The sequence below is a fragment of the Entelurus aequoreus genome, linkage group LG03, assembly GCF_033978785.1.
Source record: "Entelurus aequoreus isolate RoL-2023_Sb linkage group LG03, RoL_Eaeq_v1.1, whole genome shotgun sequence".
NCBI classification, from domain to species: Eukaryota; Metazoa; Chordata; class Actinopteri; order Syngnathiformes; family Syngnathidae; genus Entelurus; species Entelurus aequoreus.
In genome coordinates this window covers 16,611,624-16,629,657 of record NC_084733.1, presented here as the reverse complement: position 1 = coordinate 16,629,657, position 18,034 = coordinate 16,611,624, and the positions used below count along the sequence as shown (strand labels likewise).

The following is an 18,034-nucleotide window of genomic DNA, read 5'->3' as shown; positions in this document are numbered from 1 at the left end:
AAATCTTGACCTACATCAGGGATACTCAACTAAATAGTTTTGGGGGCCACATTTCCAGAAAGCTAAGGACTTCTCCCTCAGTATTATTTTGTATATTCTAGAGAACTAAACTAGTATCTTCTACAGTACAGTTTTTATTTTGGTCTACTTGTTTTCTCACGTGTTAGTGAAGCTCTCTGCTGTTTTAAGGACCTTCTGCAGAAAAGCTAGTCAATCTACTTGTACATGCGAAAATGTGATTCAAGTTTTTTTTAACTAAACTCGCCAGCCACAAATGATGAAAAAAAAAGAGGACCTAAAATAGCACCCTGAGGAACACCACTAGTATAACTAAAGACGTTGAATAAATGAGTGACTGATCTGAAGTAAACAAGCAACACCTTAGTTACAGATACCCCAGTAGGAAAAAATGTATAACTGCCAAAAAAAAAAGGACTTAAAGTGGTGCCATGGAGAACGCCTCAGTTATGTAAATCACAATTTTGGACCCGGGTGTTCTACGTTTGCTAGCAAAGTTAAAGAGGAACTGCACATTAGTGGAATTTTGCTTATCGTTCACAATCATTACGAAAGACAAGACAAGGGATGGAATTTTAAAAATGCAAACTAACTTGTAAATTAAAGTCCACTTATAGAGACTTAATGGGAGCTCCACTATTTCGCCCATAAAATATAACCAGTCAAAAACTGCCAACAATACTCAATTTACATTTTGGGACTTGAATAATAACCAAGTATTAGGGAGATTATTATAAGCGCTAAAGCAGATAAACTATTTACAGCGGTACCGTGTGTGTAATGTTTACATCGAGTGCTCTGCTACTTCCTTGCTTCCCTGCTCCCTGTTAAGTGTATTGTATATCATAAATCATGTCTCTCACCTGGACAGAACACTTTTCTGATAAGGTATTCCAACAAGTTGGTACACTCTGACAGCCATTCATGACCCGAAAATGGCCAGAACGACACTAAAAGACACTTGGTCCCCTGCCCCGTTTCTTCGTGGGGATTATGAGATGTTCTTCATCAAAATGGGAATAGGCAAAATTACAGAATGTCAATGCAAGGATGTTTACAGAGATTCAAGTTCCTCTATACAACAGGAGCATGCTTGTCTTTTCAGAAATGTATTGCAAAAAGTTTTGAATTAAAGGAGGGGGCTAATGACAAGATGAACACATCAAAGTGTTACAGTGATGGCTAACCACCCAAATATAGTCTTGAAATGTCTTAAATTGATGACTAGTGCGCCCTCTGGTGGCCACCAAAAGTTCTGGTATACATTTACTTTGCTCACAACTTTCTATTTTTATGTGTAAAGATATAATACAAACAGATTGTAAATTTTAAATAATTGTTCTGCTAGTATCTAAAAGTGAGACTTTATTCTTAAACTATACATGTAGGAAAAAGTAATAATGTCCAAACGCGCCCTCTTGTGGCCATGTGAAGGTAAGACATTAATTCTGCTCATCACAAGTTGGTACACTCTGACAGCCTTTTATGACCCGAAAATGGCCAGAACGACACAAAAAGACACTTGGTCCCCTGCCCCGTTTCTTCGTGGGGATTATGAGACGTTCTTCATCAAAATGGGAATAGGCAAAATCACAAAAAAAAGATTCAAGTTCCTCTATACAACAGGAGCATGCTTGTCTTTTCAGAAATTTCTTGCAAAAAGTTTTGAATTAAAGGAGGGGGCCAATGACAAGATTAACACATCAAAGTGTTACAGTGATGTCTAATCACCAAAATATAGTCTTGAAACGCTGCTGCCCACTGCTCCCCTCACCTCCCAGGGGGTGATCAAGGGGATGGGTCAAATGCAGAGGACAAATTTCACCACACCTAGTGTGTGTGTGACAATCATTGGTACTTTAACTTTTTAAATGTCTTAAATTGATGACTAGTGCGCCCTCTGGTGGCCACCAAAAGTTCTGGTATACATTTATTTTACTCACAACTTTCTATTTTTATGTGTAAAGATATAATACAAACAGATTGTAAATATCAAATAATTTTTCTGCTAATATCTAAAAGTGAGACTTTATTCTTAAACTATACATGTAGAAAAAAGTAATAATGTCCAAATGCGCCCTCTTGTGGCAAAGTTTTGAATTAAAGGAGGGGGCCAGTACAGCGTCACTCAGGAATATTGATGTGCATGTAAGAACTATATAGTATTTACATTCATTGACAATTTTAAGTCAACGACATGGGTACATTTTACACAAAAATAGCCAACAAAAAAAGGAATCAAACAGCAAGTAGTGAAATAATCAGACTGCCAGTGTTTAATTGTTTAGGTAGTCCCCACATTGCAAAAAAACAAAACAGACAGAAAAATTCCTAGGAAATGATCACAAAACACCTATCAGGCACGCACACGTAGAAACAGTATGAACAAGTGTCCACCTTGCATGGAAAAATAAAAACATGATTTTAGGAGCGTTTTGCAGCCGATAATTGAAGACCGCCGGCAGTCATCCGGGGCGAGAGAGTGGCGTCTTAGCGAAGCTCTTTAAACAGAGCCTTGGTGTGAAGATGAAGTCCTCATAGTTCTGTGTGAATGTCTGCAGAGGAGAGAAGCATCAAGCGTGTATTCATGGAAGTATTACATAAGGCATGGATGTTTATCTATCAGGTACCTGTGCCCGGGTCTTTGTGCATGGTCTGTTTAGTGCTGGTCTGCAGACGTTTGATTTCCTGGTCGTAGTCGCTCCACTCGGCCACGATCCTCACGGCGGCCTGCAGCTTGGGCTCCTTGGTCATGGGGTTGTTACACTTCAAAGACAGGACACACACATGCTGTCAAAAACTAACATAAACATAAACCCTCCAACTAAAGTAATAGTTACTACTGCACCCTCTTGTGGCCATTAGGTGGTATGACAGTGACTATGTTTGAGGAGTGTAGAAGTTGTTCAAACTGGGACACTTGAGGAGTATTACTGGAATAAAGTTGTTCCAACTGGGAGACATGAGGAGTATTACTTGAATAAAGTTGTTCCAACTGGGAGACATGAGGATTATTACTGGAATAAAGTTGTTCCAACTGGGAGACATGAGGAGTATTACTGGAATAAAGTTGTTCCAACTGGGAGACATGAGGAGTATTACTGGAATAAAGTTGTTCCAACTGGGAGACATGAGGAGTATTACTTGAATAAAGTTGTTCCAACTGGGAGACATGAGGAGTATTACTGGAATAAAGTTGTTCCAACTGGGAGACATGAGGAGTATTACTGGAATAAAGTTGTTCCAACTGGGAGACATGAGGAGTATTACTGGAATAAAGTTGTTCCAACTGGGAGACATGAGGAGTGTTACTGGAATAAAGTTGTTCCAACTGGGAGACATGAGGAGTGTTACTGGAATAAAGTTGTTCCAACTGGGAGACATGAGGAGTATTACTTGAATAAAGTTGTTCCAACTGGGAGACATGAGGAGTATTACTGGAATAAAGTTGTTCCAACTGGGAGACATGAGGAGTATTACTTGAATAAAGTTGTTCCAACTGGGAGACATGAGGAGTATTACTGGAATAAAGTTGTTCCAACTGGGAGACATGAGGAGTATTACTGGAATAAAGTTGTTCCAACTGGGAGACATGAGGAGTATTACTTGATTGTACACGCTGACAAGATTACCACATCAAAGTGTTACAGTGATGTCTAACCACTCATATATAATCTTGAAATGTCTTAAATTGCTGACTAGTGCGCCCTCTGGTGGCCACCGAAAGTTCTGGTATACATTTACTTTACTCACAACTTTCTATTTTTATGTGTAAAGATTGAATACAAACAATAGATGGTAAATATCAAATATTTTTTTCTGCTAACATCTAAAAGTGAGACTTTATTCTTAAACTATATATGTAGAAAACTGTCAAGTAATAATGTCCAAACGCGCCCTCTTGTGGCCATGTGACGGTAAGACATCAACTCTGCTCATCACTGTGATAACTGCTTCTACTGTAGAAGTACACAATACAATGTATACTGTATGAATATAAATATATATTACCAGGTATACTGTATGAAAAAAAAAATAGTATACATTAACAGGTATACTGTATTCATATAACTATACATTGCCAGGTGTACTGTATAAAAATAAATATACATTACCAGGTATAGTTTAAATATAAATATATACATTACTAGGTGTACTTCATAAATATAAATGACAGGGTATGCTTTATAAAAATAGACTGTGTACATTAACAGGTATACTGTATCAATATAAATGACCAGATATACTATTATAAATACAAACCACCAGGTATACTGTGTAAATATACATTACCGGTTATACTATATACATGTAAATATATACAGTACCAGTTATACTGTATATTTTTAATTATATATATACACATTACCAGTTACATTGTATACATATAGATACAGTACCAATTATACTGTATACATATAAATACACACATTACCAGTTATACTGTGTATATATATATATATATATATATATATATATATATATATATATATATATATATATATATATATATATATATATATATATAAATATATATATACATACATACATATATACATATATATATACACACACACACATTACCAATTATACTGTATACATATAAATATAGACATTACCAGTTATACTGTATGAATATAAATATACACTTTACCAGTTATATTGTGTGTTATATATATATATATATATATATATATATATATATATATATATATATATATATATATATATATATATATATATATATATATATATATATATATATATATATATATATATATATATATATATATATATATATATATTTATATATATATATATATAAATAAATGTACACATTACCAGTTTCAGTATATATATATAAATATACACATTACCAGTTATACTGTATGATTCTAAATATATACATTACCAGTTATACTGTATGAATACAAATAGACACATTACCAGATCTATTGTTTTAGCGTTCTTCTTGGTAGAGTCATCACACCAGGTCTCACACCACAACCACTCCTGAGGAAGTGACTTGATTGGCACTTGATGGATCATGTTGTTGGGAAGATCCTTCAAACGCACACGCACACGCACACGCACACGCGCACACACACACACACACACACACACACACACACACACACACACACACACACACACACACACACACACGTAAATTCATGACATAAAGCCGCTTGTGTCTTCCTGCTTGCTGCTCCATGTTGCTGAGAAGCACTTAGAGAATGGAAGGTGTTCTTCTCAAAGAGGTGTGTTATTTACCTGGTCCAGGTTGGACAGACTGTTGGGGTCCTGGCTGAGACCCTGGTATTGTCCCCGCAGGCGATCCCCTGCTGCGATCTTCCTGAACTTCTTCAGGTCCACCACATAGAGGGCGCTGTAGCATTAGCGTGTTAGCATGAAGGTGTGCGACGTGTGCGGTGTTGAAGCTGCTCTCACCTGATGTGATATCTGCGTCCTGCCAGGTGACTCGCCCAGTAGCCCGACTTCCAGAAACGATAGCCGTCCATTTCCCGCCGGCTCTCACAAAAGGGGGTGTAACCGTACGGCGCCCCCTCCAGGTCAAAGTCTCGCAGGTCCTTCAGGTCCGTTCGCACGATCTTAAAGAGCACAAAGCAGACTTCAGCTTCAACTGTCGTCTTTGTTTAAGTACTCAACTGCAGAGAGTAGCAGATGTCTACCAGACCCCCCCGCCTTTATTTTGGCAAAACCAAAAGTGTCCCACAGACCTGGTCTGCGTCCACAAAGAGGATTTTGTCCACAGCGAGCGGGAACAGGACGTCCAGGAAGAGGATCTTGTAGCCCCAGATGATCCTCTGCTTCTCGCTCTGCTGGTGCAGCCAGCGAGGCCACTTGTACTGGACCAGCTGGTACTGGAAGCCGTACTTCCTCGCCATGTGAGGGATGAACTCCTGAGGGACGGGCGAGAAAGTTCAAGACGCCGACGCTCGTCGATGCTCGGAGCGGGAATCTCACCTTGAAGGTCGGAGACAGATAGTTCTTGAGGAACCAGAACTTGACGGGCGTTTTGGTGTTCTTCAGCACGGACAGCATCATGATCCTGATGGCGGGGAAGAGGCGTCAACTTTAAAGTGCCGTGTGGAGCCAGGTCATGTGACCCACCTGAGGAAACGTTCATACAGGTGACCCGAGGCCACGGAGAAGATGTTGATCACGTCGTCTTTGTCCTGCTTCACCTCCTCCGTCTTGCCGCCGCCCGTGAAGCCCCTGAGAGGAGGTTTAAGTCCGTTTAAGTTCAAAGGTCAGCGCTTTTTACTTTCACTTTGAGTCAACCGCCGGCGGACCTGGTCAGAGACTTCCAGAACCCAGAGTCGTTTTCCTCGGTGCCGTCACTCAGAAGCTCCTCGTTGAACTTGTCTGCTTTCTTCTGGACCTGATGGACACAAACACACTTAGTACAACAACCTCTGAGTTCAAACAACAACCTCTGAGTTCAAACAACAACCTCTGAGTTCAAACAACAACCTCTGAGTTAAAACAACAACCTCTGAGTTAAAACAACAACCTCTGAGTTCAAACAACAACCTCTGAGTTCAAACAACAACCTCTGAGTTAAAACAACAACAACCTGAGTTAAAAGAACAACCTCTGAGTTAAAACAACAACCTCTGAGTCAAAACTACAATCTCTGAGTTCAAACAACAACCTCTGAGTTAAAACAACAACCCGAGTTAAAAGAACAACCTCTGAGTTAAAACAACAACCTCTGAGTCAAAACTACAATCTCTGAGTTAAAACAACAACCTCTGAGTCAAAACTACAATCTCTGAGTTAAAAAAACAACCTCTGAGTTAAAACAACAACCTCTGAGTTGAAACAACAACCTCTGAGTTGAAACAACAACCTCTGAGTTAAAACTACAATCTCTGCGTTGAAACAACAACCTCTGAGTTGAAACAACAATCTCTGAGTTAAAACAACAATCTCTGAGTTGAAACAACAACCTCTGAGTTGAAACAACAACCTCTGAGTTAAAACTACAATCTCTGAGTTGAAACAACAACCTCTGAGTTGAAACAACAATCTCTGAGTTAAAACAACAACCTCTGAGTTCAAACAACAACCTCTGAGTTCAAACAACAACCTCTGAGTTCAAACAACAACCTCTGAGTTAAAGGGGAACTATATTTCTTTTCATTTTGCCTATGATTCACAATCCTTATGTATGTCATGTTTTTCTTTATGTATGCATTCTAATTTGTAAAATACAGCAAGTACGACGTGGCTAACAATGCAGCAAAGCCGAGGAACTACTTTTAGTGGCCTTGTGATCACAGAGCAATAACGAGCATATGTTGCTATACTGACATAGTGAGTGTAAAGAATGTATATATGTTTAAGAGTTATTTCTTTATTCATAGTCATGTTTAAAGCAGCTGGTGTTTTTCCTTTTGTACTCTTTCTATTTTTTCATTTTATGTCCGCAAGTAAACTGTATGTTATCTTGAAAACTTGGAATGTAGGAGTTGGAGCACTCCCTTATATCTTATCTGTAGTAGAACAATGAGCCTGTATTCCTTTCTGGAGAGGGTGGGGGCTGTTTGCGTATTCAAGAAGTTGTCTCTTCCTGTTTGAATGTTAGACCACCCTGAGATGACGGTATGACTGTATTGATGTGGGCTGGTCTCCTGAAGCTTCAGTAAAACATGATAATATTCCTATTCTGTCTTGATGGTCCTTCTTACTCTGCATATATGTCATCTGAAAGAACTTGGGATTGACCAGTGGCTTTAATTCCCTGAGAAGTAGACTGGTCAGATGCAACATGAGCTGCTGCAGCTTCGTCTCTGAGTTGTTAAAAGTTAATTCCAGATTAGAAATCATGCTTCTCACCTGGATAGTAGAAGGATGTGGCCATGAACCAAAAAGTTGGTCAACTTTGACATCCAACTTAGACCCAGAGATGGCAAAAAAGACACAAAAAAATGCTCGTTTGCAGACACTTTTTTCTTTGTTACCATTAGGAAACAATTAAGGTATATAAACAAACATTTACAAAATCATTTGTACCGATATATATCTGCAGCTTTTAGTCCTGTGCGGCTAAATTATGTGGTGGGTGTGGTTTAAATACCGGTGCACTTTATAGCCCGGGAAAATATGGTAAGTATTAAATGTTCTTATGAATGTGCCAGTTACTACATTATATACAGTACAGGCCAAAAGTTTGGACACACCTTCTCATTCAATGGGTTTTCTTTATTTTCATGACTATTTACACTGCAGATAGTCACTGAAGGCATCAAAACTATGAATGAACACATGTGGAGTTATGTACTTAGCAAAAAAAGGTGAAATAACTGAAAACATGTTTTATATTCTAGTTTCTTCAAAATAGCCACCTTTTGTTCTGATTATTGTTTTGCACACTCTCGGCATTCTCTCCATGAGCTTCAAGAGGTAGTCACCTGAAAGGGTTTTCACTTCACAGGTGTCATAGTTTTGATGCCTTCAGTGACAATCTACAATGTAAATAGTCATGAAAATAAAGAAAACGCATTGAAATGAGAAGATGTGTCCAAACTTTTGGCCTGTACTGTATATACTTACAGTGTGTATATAAAATCGTAAAGGATGTTTTTAGAGCGCTTTATAGGCGGAATAGAGTTAATCACATAAGCTCCATTGTTAGCTGACTTTTGCTAACGTTTATTACCGACTTTGAATGTTTGAAAAAAAAACAAAAAAACATGTGTGCTTGTCTTACACAGGGATTGTGAATGATAAGTCACATTTCCAAAAAAGTACAGTTCCCTTGAAAACAACAATGTCTGAGTTAAAGTTGTTGACCGCACATGAACCCACCTTGACCTTAATGATTCGAGTCTTGAAGTTGTTGAGTACCACGATAATGTCGTCCGAATCTGCCGGCGAATCAGTGCCGTCGTGACTGTAACAGCAACAGGACACAACCTCGTTAAAATAAAACAGGAAGTGGAAAGCCAGCGGAAGCTATTTACAAAATAAAAACATTTATTATTCACTCTGGTGTGAAGAACATCACATAAAAAAACCCCATTTAAACCAATGTTGTAATAGCAGTAAAGAACAAACTGACAACAACGTAACAACGATAATGGAGTTAAAGAACATGCAGATGTGTGTGCAGCTGCTGGATGAAGACCAATCATCATACTAAAAAGCAGTAATCTTGTGGAGTCAATCATTTTCAAAATACATTGGGAAATTGCCTACAGCCACAGCTGTTGATACCAATGTGTTTTTATCCCTGCTGGTTATTTGCTGTTGTAGACCACGCAGTAAACTACAAACCCCGTTTCCATATGAGTTGGGAAATTGTAAATTAAACGGAATACAATGATTTGCAAATCATTTTCAACCCATATTCAATTGAATATGCTACAAAGACAACATATTTGATGTTCAAACTGATAAACTTTTTTTTTTTGCAAATAATCATTAACTTTAGAATTTGACGCCAGCAACACATGACAAAGAAGTTGGGAAAGGTGGCAATAAATACTGATAAAGTTGAGGAATGCTCATCAAACACTTATTTGGAACATCCCACAGGTGTGCAGGCTAATTGGGAACAGGTGGGTGCCATGATTGGGTATAAAAACAGCTTCCCAAAAAATGCTCAGTCTTTCACAAGAAAGGATGGGGCAAGGTACACCCCTTTGTCCACAACTTTGGAGCAAATAGTCAAACAGTTTAAGAACAACGTTTCTCAAAGTGCAATTGCAAGAAATGTAGAGATTTCAACATCTACGGTCCATAATATCATCAAAAGGTTCAGAGAATCTGGAGAAATCACTCCACGTAAGCGGCATGGCCGGAAACCAACATTGAATGACCGTGACCTTCGATCCCTCAGACGGCACTGTATCAAAAACCGACATCAATCTCTAAAGGATATCACCACATGGGCTCAGGAACACTTCAGAAAACCACTGTCACTAAATACAGTTGGTCGCTACATCTGTAAGTGCAAGTTAAAGCTCTACTATGCAAAGCGAAAGCCATTTATCAACAACACCCAGAAATGCCGCCGGCTTCTCTGGGCTCGAGATCATCTAAGATGGACTCATGCAAAGTGGAAAAGTGTTCTGTGGTCTGACGAGTCCACATTTCTAATAGTTTTTGGAAATATTGGACATCGTGTCATCCGGACCAAAAGGGAAGCGAACCATCCAGACTGTTATTGACGCAAAGTTCAAAAGCAAGCATCTGTGATGGTATGGGGGTGCATTAGTGCCCAAGGCATGGGTAACTTACACATTTGTGAAGGCACTATTAATGCTGAAAGGTACATACAGGTTTTGGAACAACATATGCTGCCATCTAAGCGCCGTCTTTTTCATGGACGCCCCTGCTTATTTCAGCAAGACAATGCCAAGCCACATTCAGCACGTGTTACAACAGCGTGGCTTCGTAAAAAAAGAGTGCGGGTACTTTCTTGGCCCGCCTGCAGTCCAGACCTGTCTCCCATCGAAAATGTGTGGCGCATTATGAAGCGTAAAATACGACAGCGGAGACCCCGGACTGTTGAACGACTGAAGCTCTACATAAAACAAGAATGGGAAAGAATTCCACTTTCAAAGCTTCAACAATTAGTTTCCTCAGTTCCCAATCGTTTATTGAGTGTTGTTCAAAGAAAAGGTGATGTAAAACAGTGGTGAACATGCCCTTTCCCAACTATTTTGGCACGTGTTGCAGCCATGAAATTCTAAGTTAATTATTATTTGCAAAAAAAAAATAAAGTTTATGAGTTTGAACATCAAATATCTTGTCTTTGTAGTGCATTCAATTGAATATGGGTTGAAAAGGATTTGCAAATCATTGTATTCCGTTTATATTTACATCTAACACAATTTCCCAACTCATATGGAAACGGGGTTTATAAATGAAAAGAGGTGTTGGAGTGAGGTGTTATTTTCCTCACCTGTAGATCTTATAGATCTCGTCTGACCGACCTTTCCTCAGCTTCAGGATCCAAGCTCCTGGGTTGGCCTTGAGCTGGAAGTAACCCTGCAGAGCACATTGTTGCACTTTTTGTTCAGTCCAGCGCAAGAAGGAGGAGTGGCGCTAACAACCAGAAGCAACATACGAGGTTGGCCATGACGATGGTGTCCACGATGACGGGCTCGGAGGTGGTGCCCAGGGTGAACTGCAGGCCACGTGGCGGCTGACCTGAGCTGACGTCGAAGCAGTGGCCTTCCAGCAGGAGATGCTCCAGCTCGTACTGCGCGGCCACGATGTTCTCCACCTCAACATCACAACAAAAGACGCCATCAAGTAGCTGTGGCAGAAACATCCAAGTGACAAATATTACCTCCTCCAAGTAAATGTTGTCCAGGTCGTAGCGCGTCCGTACAGACTCCACCATCCAGCTCTCTGGAGTGTTGAGGTTCAGTGTGAAGAGCGGGGACTGTGGCATGTCCATGAACTGGGCCATGGGGCCCGGGGAGAAGCTCCCGTCTGCTTGGAATGCCACCTCAGGCTCCAGCACGTAGCGGTAAAAACTAGGGAGGACGCAGAAAGGTTAGAAAACGCAGGGGAACTGAAGACACAGATTTGCTACGCTCACCTCTTTAAGGGCATGTCGGACAGTTTGGACTGACAGTTCATGAAGACACGCAGATTGACGTTGACCAGACTTTTCAGGACCTGTGAGGAAAAAGAGCATCAACACGATCAGACATCAACAGGAAGGAAAGAGGGTGAAGTCAGCGAAGGATGAGCATGGCTGCAACGAAAGCTGGGCGATAACACAACATAATATATAACACAATAGAAACGTAGTCGATATCAATTAAAAATGTTTACAATATTTTTTTTGCCTTCTTTGTCGGAAGAAACCGGAAGTTCTCCGACTCGCTCTCTGGTAACCGAACAACACATGAAGTGGGAATGACACGCTCACAGGAAATCAGGTTACAGTATTATTACTATTTTGTTCGGTTGCGCCATCTTGTTGTCTCGCAGTTGATTCTTTGCATGGAAGAGAAACTAAAACTGACCGGTCCAGAGAGCGAATAAAATGTCCATAAAACAGGAAAAGTAATCTCGACAGTATGGCAGTTTTTTTTTATTTTTAAAAAACGGACCGTCGTCAGACTAACGTGGTCTGTAAATGATGCAAGGCGCTTGTCCCCACCACCCTTCAGAGCACAGCTGTAACTTCCTGGCAATAAACCTGCAGAAAATAGCATTTCTTACTTATTCCTTATTTTTGCACCTTCATTTTAAAGGCCTACTGAAACCCACTACTACCGACCACGCAGTCTGATAGTTTATATATCAATGATGAAATCTTAACATTGCAACACATGCCAATACGGCCGGGTTAGATTAGTAAAGTGCAATTTTAAATTTCCCGCGAAATATTCTGCTGAAAATGTCTCGGTATGATGACGCTTGCGCGTGACGTCACGGATTGTGCGGACATATTGGGACAACATTGTGGCCAGCTAATAAATCGTCTGTTTTCATCGCAAAATTCCACAGTATTCTGGACATCTGTGTTGGTGAATCTTTTGCAATTTGTTGAATGAACAATGAAGACAGCAAAGAAGAAAGCTGTAGGTGGGATTGGTGTATTAGCGGCTGGCTGCAGCAACACAACCAGGAGGACTTTGAGTTGGATAGCAGACGCGCTACCGTAAGTACGCAGCTTTGGCTTCCAAACATTTGATCGCTTGCCCGTACGTGCGTGCTGCTATGTGCATGTCACGTACGTAACTTTGGGGAAATATATGTGCTGTATGAACTTTACGGAGGTGAACGGTACTTTGGGCTGTGGGATTGAGTGTGTTGTGCGGGTGTTTGAGTTGTATTGGTGGGTTATATGGACGGGAGGGGGAGGTGTTTGTTATGCGGATTCATTTGTGGCATATTAAATATAAGCCTGGTTGTGCCAATACAGCCGGGTTAACTTATAAAGTGCAATTTTAAATTTCTCGCTAAACTTCCGGTTGAAAACGTCTATGTATGATGACGTATGCGCGTGACGTCAAACGTTGAAACGGAAGTTTTCGGACGCCATTGAATCCAATACAAAAAACTCTGTTTTCATCTCAAAATTCCACAGTATTCTGGACATCTGTGTTGGTGAATCTTTTGCAATTTGTTTAATGAACAATGAAGACTGCAAAGAAGAAAGTTGTAGGTGGGATCGGTGTATTAGCGGCTGGCTGCAGCAACACAAACAGGAGGACTTTGAGGTGGATAGCAGACGCGCTATCCGACACTAGCCGCCGACCGCATCGGTGATCGGGTGAAGTCCTTCGTCGCACCGTCGATCGCTGGAACGCAGGTGAGCACGGGTGTTGATGAGCAGATGAGGGCTGGCTGGCGTAGGTGGATAGCTAATGTTTTTAGCATAGCTCTGTGAGGTCCCGTAGCTAAGTTAGCTTCAATGGCGTCGTTAGCAACAGCATTGTTAAGCTTCGCCAGGCTGGAAAGCATTAACTGTGTATTTACAGGTCCATGGTTTAATAGTATTGTTGATTTTCTGTCTATCCTTCCAGTCAGGGGCTTATTTCTTTTGTTTCTATATGCAGTTAAGCCCGATGCTATCACGTTAGCTCCGTAGCTAAAGTGTTTCGCCGATGTATTGTCGTGGAGATAAAAGTCACTGTGAATGTCCATTTTGCGTTCTCGACTCATTTTCAAGAGGATATAGTATCCGAGGTGGTTTAAAATACAAATCCGTGATCCACAATAGAAAAAGGAGAGAGAGTGTGGAATCCAATGAGCCTGCTTGTACCTAAAAAGCGAAAAAAGATGCGTCCTGCACTGCACTCTAGTCCTTCACTCTCACGTTCCTCATCCACGAATCTTTCATCCTCGCTCAAATTAATGGGGTAATCGTCGCTTTCTCGGTCTGAATCGCTCTCGCTGCTGGTGTAAACAATGGGGAAATGTGAGGAGCCTATCAACCTGTGACGTCACGCTACTTCCGGTACAGGCAAGGCTTTTTTTTATCAGCGACCAAAAGTTGCGAACTTTATCGTTGATGTTCTATACTAAATCCTTTCAGCAAAAATATGGCAATATCGCGAAATGATCAAATATGACACATAGAATGGATCTGCTATCCCCGTTTAAATAAAAAAAAATTCATTTCAGTAGGGCTTTAAGAGGTTATTGCTAAGTGTTCAATGTGATTTTACAATTTTGTTACATTGAGTAAGTGTTTTTCATGGTTGTGTTGATATTTATTTTCCTTTCTGCCTTGATAGTTGAGGGGATTACAATTAGAGGAAGGTTACAATTTAAATAATAGTATTTATATTTGATGTAGTGTATTTGACTCCCAACATGTGTAAAAGAAAGTGCATCTCTATCCTCCTTCAAAACCGCACTAAAAGAACACCTCCAGGCAACTACAACCCTAGCCTAACACCCTCCCCCCACCACATCCCACTTCCCCGGATTGTTAATAATCAAATGTAAATAATCAAATGTATATACTTGTTCTTATGCTTTCTGAGCTCACTATGTTCTCTGCTCGCTGTACATATCCTACCAAGTCAGACCTACACTGTTACAATGTCCATTTCTCAAATGATATAATTGTTGATGATAGCAACCAAACCTAACCCCCCCGCCCCAAACCCCTCCACATCCCACCCCCTGGATTGTAAATAATGTAAATAATTCAATGTATGTACTCTGATGATTAACTTGTGTGATGACTGTATTATACTGATAGTATATATTTGTACCATGAATTGATTAACGTGGACCCCGACTTAAACAAGTTGAAAAACTTATTGGGGTGTTACCATTTAGTGGTCAATTGTACGGAATATGTACTGTACTTTGCAATCTACTAATAAAAGTTTCAATCAATTCAATCAATCAATCAATGTATTTTTCTCCTGATCCTTATTTTCGAGAGGTCATAAAAATATCAATAACTATCAATACCGACTGATATAAAACACTTATATTGTGATTGGACCTACCGTCAGGAAAGGAGCCAGTTTCTGAGCGTCCCGGGTCACAGGGTCCACCACGGTAACAACGTCAAAGTACACGTCTCCTTCCTTCGGTCGGATCTTCACGGCACTGAGGACAACCATGAATTTACTCATTTACTCACTACAGAACACCAGTTGCATCCACTTTATCCCATTGATCCCAACAAAAAACAAAACTACCAATGGCCTCCAATCCAGTTCTACTCAACAATCATGCCTGTCAATTTTTTTTTAAAGCTCACCTGTGGCGGTCGTCAACGAAGCCGTACTCAATGCGCGCCTCTCCTTTGGGCTGAGATGAGAGCAGAGCGTCCACCTTCATCACCAGGTCGCTGGCCCTGGAAGAGACGTCTTCATGAGATGAACGGAATGATTGGTTCAAAGCAGACGTTACCTGTCCTCTTCAATTCCAAACTGCTGCACTTTGCTTTTGATGCGCTCGCCGGACGTCTTGAGGATGATGCTCTCAAGCAACAGGAAGTCGTCCTGATTGAACACCTCGTCCTCCTCCAGCGGGCCGATGATCTACACAAGAGTGGAAACAGTATTTTCTATTAATGGTCACACCTCCTGAGGGTAAATTTTACACACACACACACAAAAAAAGAGCTCACTCGTCCATTGCTGATGACGGCTCTCTGTCCTTTCTGCAGTTTAAGGACGTCTCTGCAATAGGCGGCGTGGGAGAGCAGGAAGTCAAATGTAGGGCTCTCGTACGCGGTCTTGAACAATGACACATCCATCCCCTGAAGGAAAAAATTAATAAGTTGTAATACATGAGACATTTTTAAATGTCACTGACTACTGAAAAGTCACCTTTATACTGAAGCCATTTGTGTTACATTTGCTATCTATCCAGGATAAATAGGAGTCACCCCACCTTACCAATTTTACTTTGCCTTTTTCGGAAATTACATTATTCAGGCTTCTGAATGGCAGCTCATCGTTACAGGTGTTTCAATCTGATATCCAATAGCAATAGCAGCAAAAAAAATAAAAATAAAATAAAAATATCGGATACAATCGTCTTGGATCTAAAATCTCAGACACAAGCAATCCTGCAGCATGTTTACTTGTTGGACAGCCAGTTATAATCTACATTTCCTTCAATAAGCACACAATGTTGGTATTTTCTTGTATTTTACTGAAGCCATTTACAAAAGGTAAACATGGTAAGTAAGCTATCGGCTACTGGAGCTAGCAGCTACACGACAGCTAGCAAACACACAAACAGGCTTGTGACATAAAAAAACACAAAAAGAAGCGACAAAAGATTTGTATTTTGAAACAATTTTGTTTTACCTTTCATGTTTATTTCGTTAATGTGCGTCACGCAGTCTCCCTCCCCGCGCTACCCACTGCCACAGATACATTGCAGACCTGTGAGTTTTATTAAAGGCAATTTATTTTAAATATAAATACAGTGGTACCACAACTTAGGAGTCTTCGGTTCGGCACACACGTGATCCGCGGTTTGATATATGAAACAAAAAAAAAGGTGTCCGCACGTTCAGTCCACACACAGCGTGGTCATGGCGAGCGGAGTAACGGAGGAGCTTGAACGCCCCGCGCCATTTAATCGGTGTGTTTATAGGTGCAGACTCCGTTGTGCAAAACGAGGCTTATAAACACATGCTGAACGTGCTTGAGCCACGTTACGACATCCCGTCGTGCACCCACTTCAGCGAAAAGATTTTGCCAGATATTTATGAGCAGGAGAAGAAAAAAGTTGTGGATGAACTATCCCGAGCATCATCTGTTGCGCTCATGACAGAAGGGTGGACGTCCTGGGGAACGTCCACCTGGACGTCCAGGGGAACTATGTGACGATAAGCGCTCACCTCATCACAGCAGACTGGCAGATGAGAAGACACGCCCCCTCTACGAGAGTCACCTTGCGCAGGTACTGACACAAGCAGTGGAGGAATGGAGGATAAAGATATCCAAGTCACAAGTGATAATGCCAAAAATCAAATAATTGCAGTGAATGAGGCAGGACTGGGACCACAGGTAGTGCATGTAGGGAATTTGGCATCACATCTCAGTCAATAGGATGGAGCGCCTCCTTGGGAGGATCAGGAAGGAGGTTTCCTACTTCCACCCAAGCACAACAGCTGCTCATGTGCTTAAGACAAAGCAAGAAATGCTAAAGCTGCCTACTCATAAAGCTCATACATGATGTCCCAACAAGGTGGAACTCCACTTATGATATGTTGGAGCAGCAGGCAGCTATATACTCTGCATTGACCCACAACACTCTGCAGACAAATTTCAAAGACATCATCCACCTGTCTGATGATGTGAGAGTGGCAGAGGAGGTCCTCCAGGTGCTTAAACCCCTCAAAAGTGTTACATCTCTACTGAGCACTGAAACTTCACCATCTGTGTCAACGATCCTGCCACTGAAAACAAGGATTCTACAATCCATGACTCCAAGTGTGGAAGACAGCAGCATCACTCCAGATGTCAGGCTTTATTTCACTATCTATGTTTCAAGGAAGATGATGTGCCTTCTTATGTTGCACTTTCAGTTGTTTTTTATTAATGGTCATTGGTCCAAGTTTAAAGAGAGGAGAAATGCCTTTTTATGTTGCACTGTTTTTCATTAATTATGTTAAAAGGAAGATACAAATGCATGTCAAGTTGGTCAACAGATTGTATTATTCTCCAGTGAAATAACAGTACTGAAATGAAGGCTAAAAGGGCATTAATGGGAGCTTTAAAAAAAAAAGAAGTAACTAAATAATTACTTTTCACAGTAACGCATTACTTTTTGGTGTAAGTAACTGAGTTACTTTTGAAATAAAGTAACTAGTAACTGTAACTAGTTACTGGTTTTCAGTAACTAACCCAACACTGCCGAAAAGTTTGTTTTTCTTTTTAAAGGGCATGTTACCTGTCAAAATTGTGCTGTTTTGGGGGGGTGCAAGCACCAATTAATTTGATTTCAACTCATTTCAATAGGAGACGTGAATTTGAGATACAAGTGTTTTGAGTTAGGAGCTCCGTCACAGAACCAATTAAACTCATAA

General features: G+C 40.5%; 1 protein-coding gene across 3 annotated transcripts in view; it reads right to left on the bottom strand.

Annotated features, from left to right (window-relative positions):
* Positions 1-2,268: 2,268 nt before the first annotated feature.
* uggt1 (UDP-glucose glycoprotein glucosyltransferase 1) overlaps positions 2,269-18,034 on the bottom strand; it is a 46,633-nt gene continuing 30,867 nt past the window's right edge. For 2 of the 3 annotated variants that reach the window (XM_062041361.1, XM_062041362.1), the window contains exons 23-40: positions 15,617-15,748; positions 15,397-15,527; positions 15,245-15,340; positions 14,988-15,090; positions 11,603-11,682; positions 11,348-11,537; positions 11,123-11,281; positions 10,958-11,043; positions 8,857-8,941; positions 6,336-6,424; positions 6,154-6,258; positions 6,007-6,091; positions 5,760-5,942; positions 5,470-5,630; positions 5,293-5,407; positions 4,966-5,082; positions 2,649-2,784; positions 2,269-2,573 (exon numbers count right to left, since the gene is read on the bottom strand). In XM_062041361.1, coding sequence (XP_061897345.1) covers positions 2,554-2,573; positions 2,649-2,784; positions 4,966-5,082; positions 5,293-5,407; positions 5,470-5,630; positions 5,760-5,942; positions 6,007-6,091; positions 6,154-6,258; positions 6,336-6,424; positions 8,857-8,941; positions 10,958-11,043; positions 11,123-11,281; positions 11,348-11,537; positions 11,603-11,682; positions 14,988-15,090; positions 15,245-15,340; positions 15,397-15,527; positions 15,617-15,748 — 2,073 coding nt within the window. In that variant the 3' untranslated portion in view covers positions 2,269-2,553. Of the gene's footprint in view, positions 2,574-2,648; positions 2,785-4,965; positions 5,083-5,292; positions 5,408-5,469; positions 5,631-5,759; positions 5,943-6,006; positions 6,092-6,153; positions 6,259-6,335; positions 6,425-8,856; positions 8,942-10,957; positions 11,044-11,122; positions 11,282-11,347; positions 11,538-11,602; positions 11,683-14,987; positions 15,091-15,244; positions 15,341-15,396; positions 15,528-15,616; positions 15,749-18,034 lie in introns of those variants that run through there. The other variant, XR_009825246.1, reaches the window with a different exon arrangement.